The sequence below is a fragment of the Hordeum vulgare genome, chromosome 6H (assembly GCF_904849725.1).
Source record: "Hordeum vulgare subsp. vulgare chromosome 6H, MorexV3_pseudomolecules_assembly, whole genome shotgun sequence".
NCBI classification, from domain to species: domain Eukaryota; kingdom Viridiplantae; phylum Streptophyta; class Magnoliopsida; order Poales; family Poaceae; genus Hordeum; species Hordeum vulgare.
Window position 1 is genome coordinate 83403141 of NC_058523.1, and position 9915 is coordinate 83413055.

Sequence of the window (9915 nt, forward strand, 5' to 3'; positions counted from 1 at the left end):
GTTGTTCTACCAACGGGCAAAGCAAGGTGGACGACGGGCGTGACGGCGACGACGACGAGGGGCCGAGGGCTGAGCGAGGAAAGGGAAGGAAGAAAACGGACGGGTGTGTCATCAATGAGCGGGTCAGGGGCGGAGAAGGGCATGCGTTGCGCCCGTCCGCGCGTGTCCGTTTGGCCGCAAATTCGTCCCAAACTTGGATCGGGAATGGGTCGAAATCGGACCAAAAAGGACATTTATCCGTTTGCTCCAGTGCTTTGGGCCGCGGTTTGTGTCCATTTAACTCCAAACAAACACAAGTGTACGGTTGTCACCGGAGGAGGTCGAGACGTGATCGTCGTTGTTGTCGGACTGAAATCAGAGAGGACGATCAGGATCTTCATCCTACGGACGACCTTGTCCTACTACCGCTTCAAGTTGGCGACCCGATCTGCCTCCTCCGTTGCGTCCTTCGCCTTGTGCTCCACCTACTCAATAGCAAGTTGGAGTGCCTTAGGGTCCTTCCGCCATAGGCGGCTAGTGTCTGTCTCCGCCGTCGTGAGAGACCGCCGGTAGACCCATGCAAGGAGTCGCTCGTCCTCGTCGGGCTTCACCTGCATCTCGCGGTGGCGGTGCACGACCCGCTCCATTGTGTCCCTCTCCCTTTGCCCGTTGTTTGTCGCGGCTAGCGATGTGCGCCTCTGATTCATGAGTGCGCTTGCGGGCCAGCGACGCAGGCACTAGCACGCACCGCTGTCCCGATGGAGCAGTGGCCAATGGGGGAAGGGGCAACGCGGGGCGGAGTGGGACGCACTGTCTCGACAGAGTTGCGCACGAGCTTGGATGTCCAGCTCCGACATTCGCATTGCGTCGACACAGAAGCTGCGGCGCTGCTGCATATCCGGAGCTGCCCAGGGTATCTATCTTGGACCGTTCCAAGACAATGCGGCGAACCAACTCCTCGCCAATGTCGAGGACGGAGCTGGAGTGGCTGCTCGAGCTTCACATTGCGTCGGACTGGATCAGAATCAGAAAGGAAAGAGGAGTGAACGGAGGGAAAGAGGAGAATGAGCGAACTAGGGTTCCAAGCGAGGAGTCGGATTGTGATTCTGTGGGACAGCAATGAGAACTTTAAAGGGTTGTGCGTGTGAGCTACGAAGTGACGGACGTTCGAGGGTGCCCGTACCGCCTCATATTCGTCATAAATTTAGGCTAAATACAAGGAACGTCGGAAGTCCAAACATTTAAGGTTGGTTTGAGGCGTTCGGATGAATCAAATTTTATGGCCGGTCGAAACTTGTTTCAAATGTTTGAGAGTTTGAGACGTGTTTGGGCGTCCGGCCGCTGTAAATGCTCTAAGCTAAGGCCCTGTTTGGAACCATAATAGATTATGATAATCTGGATTATGAACATAGATTATATAATCTGGTTTATAAAAATAATCCAGATGGATATGTTTGGAGGCCAGATTATATAAACTGTAAACCAGCTTTTAAATTGTATAATGACATGTTTGCCATTTGTTTACAAGGAAAAATAAAAAAGTGACGGTGGCACTGCGTAATTCTCTTGAAGTTTACAAGGGTAACACGTCATTTGTAATCCATAATTTCATTTTAGCTGGGGTAGAGCAGATTATGAGATTATAATAATCTGGTCATCTAGTTTATAAAATCTACAATATAAACTGTCATGTTTGAAAATGCAATAGATTATAAAACCAGATTATATAATCTGAGTTGTTCCATACAGGACCTAACCTATTCATAAACGATTGTGGCATAATCACAGCGGAAAAAATAATCAAAGACGGGGATAATTACTGATTGTGTAGCAGGTTGCGGTGTTAGTGGATTTTCAGTGCGTGAAAACCGGGTGATTTGCGTCGTGTCGGTTGAAATTCTTATACGTATATCCCAAATCGCGAAACACTTTCCCCTCTCCTCCCCAGGGACCCCAGACCCCACCCCAAATCTGACCGACAATGCCGCCTACGCTCCCCGCCGGTAAACCTCCGGGCCAAGCAACCCGGCCGCCGGAGCCCGCGACGCCGTCAGCCAAGAGCAGAGTAGCCGATGCCCAGTTGTCGGAGCGCAAAAGGAAGGTCGCGCCATCGGCCGGTCTGCCGAAGAAGAAGAAAGGGAAGACCAGATCGCCGCCGGCCGAGCCCGAGAAGAAGCCTGTGCCTCTCCTGTTGGAGCGCGCCTGGACACCCGGCGACGAGGTCCAGACACTCGAGGCCACGGTGCGAGCAGCCCGCCCGCCGGACCCGGCCACGGTGAAATGTGTCAGTTGTACCCTTGGCTCACTGATGAGATGACACACATTGTGGATGAACCTGCTGTCTTGGAGAGACTGCTCTTGGACTTTGATGATACCAAGGCACGTGCATTGGACTCCAAAATCGACAACCTAAGGAAAGAGCTCACCGAGGCTATCATGGAATCGGTATTACCTTTTAACTAAATATATAGTATTTCTGAAATATTAATAATTGTGGCAGCAAGTCCATGGTAATTAATATTTAAATGCACCTTTAGCTTCAAGGAAATTAAACAATGCACTGAAAGTACCAACTCCACTTATTAACGGTTGTTTGCCTCCAGTCCACACTATTTCCACGTGCTTGAAAAACAACTTTCAGACCGATACATTGTTGTGAATTTTTTAGCATTGTTTTACTTGAATGTCAGTTCTGTCACTTAATGGAATACCTGCATACAAGTTAGGAGGCAACTCCAGTATACATTTATTTGTTTTGATGTAATGCTTGTATTTGGTAAAAGTATTAATTTTTGCATGAAAAGACTCCATTTTCAGATCTTAGACTTTTTACTCAATTGTAGTAATATTTGAATGTCACTAATATTGCAAAGTGAGTCCAACTAAGATGCTTGTAGACCAATCTCAGGATACAGCTAGGTTATATTCTCATGCCATCTCCTTCGGTTTGAGAGAATTATATATGTTATCAAGTCACTGAGTTCAGCGTGCTGTTTAACTTGATTTAAAGACAGTAAGATATCTTGCAAATTTGAACCATTCGTGATGTTGTAACTCAACATCTATACATGGAGCTGATAAATTTGGCATCGAACTTGTTTAGGCGAAAAGGCAAAACCTTGAAGTGCCTAAAGTATGGCAGTGCCAATGCACTAGGCTTCAGCCAGCAAAGTCGAGAGCACAAAATGAAAACATGCTTTTGTTAGAGCGCTTGGATAAAATTGGTGAGATGCAGGAGCAATTGAAAAGAATTGAAAGTGGAATGGCAGAACTAAAACCAAGTCCAAAAGCTTCCAAGCCTGCACCAAAGGTACAAAAATGAATAATGCATATCTACATCCTAACCATTTGATATCTATCCAAGGCTGATGCTATTTTCATTAACTGCATGCATATCTTAATAGGTGATAAGATGTTATTCTGCTGCGAGTGTGCCTCACTCAGTTGTTGCAGAAAAACAGTTCTCAGGCAATGTAATATTCTTTGTCTTCTCTTTTGCATTGCATTATTTTACATCATTTGTTTTGTACATGTGTATCATCAAGGTATTTTTGGGGCATAGGTACTGCAAAAGAAGATAGAGGTGCAAGGGAAATTGCCTCATTGCAAGAATGGGGAGGTTACCTCTAAGTATCGGCCTCCCGGCAATGTTAGTGCAGCTACATTTTATTACTTTGCATGTAGAAGCATGTTTATATTAACATGTACTAGTAAAAGGGCCCGTGCGTTGCAACGGGAGAAAAAAATACCACACGTTTTTAATCTTTTTATAATCATTTTAATTTATTAAACTAATAAGCTAAATAACTAATGTGGTCAGTCCTATCCTATTTTGTTTAGAAATCAACCCGTCCATTATTAATTCCACCATGATGAGAAATTGAGCGGGACAAGCAAAGCAAAACAAAGAGGCTACGTGAATTGATCAATGGACTGCTATCTTATTTCACTCATGGGATAGAGAATGTGGGATCACATGACAAACTGAAGTTGGTGTTCCATTCTCTGTCTCTACAACAATACAATCTTACATTCAATACATTCATTCATCAGCAAACAAATCCCCACAAAACAAAATTTCTTGCCGGTGCTTGGCACACGGTTGGAGGCATGGGGAGGGGATCTCATCAGATGATGAGTTCCTGCCGGAGGAGGGGATACGATGAGGGGAGCAAGGGTTAGGCGCCTCTATCTGGCCATAAGGAGTCGCCGTTGCCGCGTCATAACCTCGGAGTTCCCCGTGTGAGCCATGGAGGCCCACCTCCACCTGCAAGTACTTCGCCCTGCCGCGCCTTATCCGCGCGCCGCCGCCGTTCTGCATCGAGCAGACGCATCATCCCCAGTCACTGTAGCTGTCGCGTTGATTTGATCCAGAAGCTGTGCTCGAGCCCCGAAACGGGGGCATCAAGCGGGCAGAGGTATGGCCGCGGAGGCGGGTGGGTTGAGATCGACGACATTGATGGTTGAGGTTGGCCGCGGCGGCGAGTGGTGTGGCAGCGGTCTGGGTACAGGCCAGAGTGGACCAGGGTCGACGCGATCCGCTCGAGCGCCGCAACGGGGGCAGTGAGCGGGGAGAGGTACGGCCGCGGAGGCGGGTGGGTTGAAATCGGCAGCGGTGGCGATTGAGGTCGGCCGCGGCGGCGAGTGGTGTGGCGGCGGCCTAGGCACAGGCCAGGGTGGCCCAGGGTCGACGGGAGGAGACAATGCGTACGGGTATAATTTTTGCAGCGAATCGTTTTTCTTTTGCGTTGCAGATAAATGATGGAGCGCGGATTGAATAACAAAAATTACAGGTTTTTTTAATAAAAATGTCACGGTGGGTTTTCCGACGGAAGCAATAGCCGCTTTATTATTAAGGTATAGATATTGGAAACTATCAATATAATATACATGTATATTTATATTGACATGTATATTGGAAACTATCAATGTAATATCCATGTATATTTATATTGACATGTATATGAAAAACTATCAAGGGCATGTACATTTTTTTGGAAAAGGAGGTTAAACCCCCGGCCTCTGCATCAATCGATGCATGTAGCCATCTTTATTAATTATTCCACAAAGTTTTGACAAGAACATACCTCAATCCACCCGAAGCCACCACTCACACCTACAAAGTCGATTTTGTGGAGTGTTCTCACTCCCCATATCAAAAACCAGTGTCGTCGCCAATCTATCCACATAACGTAATGGGACCAACAACCGGTGTAGCAGACCTAAAGTGCACACCACATGCACATGTTTTAGAAGCCGCCATCAACTTCGGATCACTTACCCATCTTCAGGATAGAGATCCGCATCATCCTTGCCAGTCCGTACATCCGTCGACGCCACCACGGCCCCCAACGGCGTCACCGCCCTGCGCTCATCCGTCCAGACGCGAAGACTCTAAAAGAACCGTCGTGTGTTTTAGAAACCGTCATCAACTTCGGATCACTTACCCATCTTCATGAAAGAGGTCCGCATCATCCTTGCCAGTCCGTACATCCGTCGACGCCACCACGGCGCCCAACAGCGCCACCGCCTTGCGCTCATCCGTCCAGACGCGAAGACTCTAAAAGAACTGTCGTGTGTAGTCCCTGCTAAGCAGGCATGACTTAGTGTAACACCTGTTAGCTAGGCATGACTTGACAGCTCCACCAAAGCTTCGTGCAAGACGAAGCCGCACCACCTCCTTCCTCTGTCATCCAGCGTTGCTCCACAAACGATGTTCCCAAGAAAAAAACGGCGTTGGAGTACCGGCATCGTCCGATCTAGAAGACCAGATCCTAGGGTTTCTCCCGAAGCAGTGCCCACCACCAGCAACCGTCAAGGATCCACATAGTGCCCACCACCACTCAGCCCTCAAGGTGACGCCTTCAGGAAGGTCACGACATCAAGGACGCCGCCGCCGCCCATCGGAGTTAGGATTTTCACCCGAGGGCAGGTAAGAGGGAAGTAGAGGAGAAGACATAGACCAATATCTCCAAGAAGAAAAGCGGTGCCCTTGAGCGTCGTCGTCGGTGCGGCCTGGCGAGGCCGACCAATAGTTTCTCCAATTTGGATCTTCTTCACCAGCTTCACCCGCAGCCATTGGCCAAGGTCCTGGCAAGCCACGTCGGCACCGCCTGGACCTCCATCCCCGTGCCCTATCGTCGAGTCCAATCGCTGTGTCGCGACCACAACGACAACCAGCGGCACCACCATGAGTTGCCCCACCGCGAAGACCAACCAGGAGCCCAGCTGGAGGCCAAAGGATGCCCCAGCCCGGGCCAACCGGGGGGGGGGGGGGGGCACCCGGGGTCGCCGTCGACGAGATCTGACCTCGCCAGGTCGGGGTCGCGAACTCCACAAGCACGCCCCAGGCAGCCATACACGCAGTCACCAGGGCCACATCAGCCCTGTAGCATGCACGGGAGCCCGCCTCGTCGCCCGAGCCTGCATCGTCGCGCCCTGCCACTAGCGCGTCGCCACTCACCGAAAGGACCGCCCGCGCCGTTCCAGTCAGCAGAGGGAAGAAGAAGTCCCGCCGACGCCGACGCCAGCATGGCTTTGCCCGACGGCGTTGAGGAGGAGAGGATGGAGGGGCGCGGGGCCGGCGGCGCTAGGGTTTCCCCTCGATCGCCATGGGAGCCACGCGTGGGGGGTACGCGTGGGGGGGGGTTACATACTACCTCTTCAAGGGTCATGTACATACTCCAGGATGTAAATATCACTTCTTTTTCAATATGTAAACAGGAGGAGCCTCTCCTACAGTCTTCCTCGTAAACTAAGTCCACCCCGACAAAACTTGAGACAAACGTCTATGTTGTATTTAGTTTCCAGCTTTTGACTCAGTTCCGACATGCCTCATGGGGGAAACTCTTGTTTACTTATTTTGAGTTTAAGCATAGAAATTAAAGGGTGGCCAATACTTGATAGATTATCTCCTAAAAGTCAATTTTATTTTGAGGAATTTCGTCTTGATTTATTCCTCAAAGCAGAATAACTTTGATTTTTCTACTGGATACACCGACATGTTTGATTACCAGATTTTGTCACTTATTTCTTATTTTATGCAGTTGCGAAAACCGATATTGGCTTCAAAGAGTATTCTTCGTGCTAGGAACGGGAAGATTGACGCTGAAAGCCAGATTCTGAATTATGTGTGTACATTCTTTGCTTTTATTAAACGGATGCTTGTTTTCTCATGTGCATTTAGTGAACTTGCCATACATTTATCGGTTACAGGTGGAAAAGATGAAGGTAGTTGCATGCGCACAAAAAGGCTTTTCGCATGATTTGAATGTGGAGGTAATGGTTATATTATTTAATACACAAGAGATATGGACACATATAATTGCATACATTAGTCTGGTCATTCGATAAGCTCCCATTCTGCCATCCTTTCAGGGTGGGAAAGAGGTTGTTTTACTTTCATGTTTACAGCCACATCATCAAGTAGCCAAGGCTACTCTTCAAACATCTTGTACATCTACAATAGTTGGGGGCATGGCACTTGGACCTGGATGTTGCCTAGTCTTTGTAAATAAAGTGTTGGATGGAAAGGCTCCTCTGATACGCCCTTTCGGGGACATGAAAACAATGGTTGATGCACTTGGGCATTCTATTGCATGGACATGTCAACAAGTAATATTTTAAACTTATCCTGTTAACTACTACTGATTGTATATCCCAAACAATAAAGAAGTGTAAAACCTTTTATTTTGTAGATCCTAGATGATACTACTGCTGGCATGGTAGCACCTGAGCAAGCATCTCCAGGTAACATGATACGCTTAGGCATTGACTTCTACCATCTGAAATTTGTGTTCTTCACAAGAACATGTGAATCTGCATGTCATCATTTAGTTGTTTGGTACTCCCTCCATTTCCTTATACAAGGCCACAAACTCAAATTACAGGTACCAAGGTAGACTTTAATGATTACTTTACAAGCCAACTTTTCTTTTTGTTTAGCGGGATCATTAATACGTCGCATGCATGCAAGGAAGAAATATGAGGGAAGTAGCTCAGTGTCATTATGACTACATGCATGCCAGTATTAAATAAGTTACTAGTACGAGGAAACGTCATTAATTTCTGGCTCGTTTAGTGTTAGTGGCCTTGTATGGATGCAAAATGTATTTTTCATAGTGGCCTTGTATAAGGGAATGGAGGGAGTATTTTATTATTGGGATTTTTATTTTTATGCCCCTGGTTCCTTAGTTGTACACATTTTTCCCCATTCCCTCATTTTGCGTCCTTTTTGAGCAACTTTTCAGGGGGGAAATGAGGAAAATGTGAATGCAAAAACCCGAGACACGGGAAAAGTGAGGAAAAAGTTGACGAATGGGGAAAAGTGAGTACAACTAAGGAACCAGCGGCATAAGAATAAAAATCCCATTATTATTTAGGATTTATGTAGTATAACCGGCAACAACAAAGCCTTTAGTCCCAAACTCTTAGGAGTTAAGAAGAATTAGTAATGAAATCTCATCTTGGCCAAATCCCTGGTACTTTTCTTTGTAAATCGTCGACCTTGCTGCCAGCGCAACACCATGCATGATGCTGGTTGCTAGTTCCCCTCAGCTCTGCCTGGTCACGTCAACTATCCCAGGCCCTGAAGCTCTAACACAGTTCTTGTTTATTTATTTCTAGAGTTTTCCATCGCACTCTTGTTTTGCCGGCTATGTTGAAGATATAGTTTAAAACATGCATATTTGTTTTTTATGAAAACATTTAGCTGAGGAGGTTCCTAGACAGATATTCCAGAAATGTGACATTTGAAGTATGTAAAATATCTGGTTTTCAATTTTTTGAATAACCTGTAATATGCCTGCATTCAAGACATGTATCCCTGGGTCAATCCATGGACCCAGGGCTGGACACCTACAGATGGGTTAGGACATTAATGGTTGAGCAAGGGACTGCTTGCTAACTTCCCATCCGTATGCAAATATTCACTGGGCGTTACTGTTTGGGAACGAGGATAAATTTTCTCCTTCCTGAATGCTAGTGTTTCTCAGTGGGAAACATGCAAGTGTATCATTAAATTTTGGATGTGACGCATCAATTCTGAATATTGATAAGCTTGGTGCAATTTTATTAGTACAAAACTTGAGTGATCTTGCATATTGTTTTCAATGTTTTCTTTTGTGCGCAGGGCAAAAGGGATGAATAAGTGCCTCCTTTTGTGCCAGAACTGAACAAGGGATCATTTTGCATATGATAGTGGGTCCCGGTCTTAATGTTATAGCCTTTTGTGAGCTCTGCACGAACGAGCTGGGCAGATCAACTTGACCCATACATGGGTTGGACATCCTTCTTTTGGTGTAATTATTCTAGGCTAACTGATGTATCCCAGCAGTGCCTCGCAAACTTAGTTATGTTGATCTGACTCAGCAAAGCTGATGGTATAAACATATATTGCCTGAGTTTTTCTTATCTGACCATTCCGTTTCAGTTATTTATTCCTGTAGTGTGAAAAATTGCACTACCCAGGATTTTGCACCTTGCTCGGCTGCTAAGCTCATGTGGAAGACATCAGTTCTTTGTATGCTGATCGAATAGTGATGCCGGTATGGTTGTCTAATTGAAAAAATCCTCATCTGTAGCTGTAGGATCTCCTAGGTGCTGGTGAAGAGCAAATTTCTTGCTGATAAACAGTTGAAGGTTTGCCAATTCTGGATAAGTTGTAGCATATGCATATGGAGAGCCCACATTCAACTGAGGTGTCCAATTGACATTGTGACACCCAATTTTTCCTGGTCAACAATTTCTTAAAGCTATCTTGTTTAATTATTTTATTTATACTTCTATAACACTATATTATTTAGTTTTAAAGAGTTCACATTTAATTGAGGTCTTCAAGACTTCAATTAAAATTGGGTCATCCAATTTTGATCGAGTTAACAATTTCTCAAAACTTACATGTTCAATTCTTTAGACAAATATAGTATATGCTTTTTA

At 46.2% G+C, this 9915-nt stretch overlaps 1 protein-coding gene across 1 annotated transcript; it reads left to right on the forward strand.

Moving 5' to 3' along the window:
- Window positions 1-2185: 2185 nt before the first annotated feature.
- On the forward strand, window positions 2186-9390 carry LOC123403969. Its single transcript, XM_045097872.1, has 9 exons — window positions 2186-2424; window positions 3083-3289; window positions 3384-3452; window positions 3542-3628; window positions 7026-7109; window positions 7195-7257; window positions 7357-7593; window positions 7677-7728; window positions 9110-9390. The coding sequence occupies exons 1-9, from the start codon at window positions 2260-2262 to the stop codon at window positions 9121-9123; spliced, it is 978 nt and encodes a 325-aa protein (XP_044953807.1). The 5' UTR covers window positions 2186-2259; the 3' UTR covers window positions 9124-9390.
- The last annotated feature ends 525 nt before the right edge of the window (window positions 9391-9915 follow it).

Excerpts from the sequence above, each read along its gene's own strand:
- LOC123403969 (XM_045097872.1), top strand. The coding sequence starts at position 2,260 with ATGTGTCAGTTGTACCCTTGGCTCACTGATGAGATGACACACATTGTG. Across the intron at positions 2,425-3,082 it reads CCGAGGCTATCATGGAATCG|GCGAAAAGGCAAAACCTTGA; the intron begins GTATTACCTTTT and ends GAACTTGTTTAG. Across the intron at positions 3,453-3,541 it reads AAAAACAGTTCTCAGGCAAT|GTACTGCAAAAGAAGATAGA; the intron begins GTAATATTCTTT and ends TTTGGGGCATAG.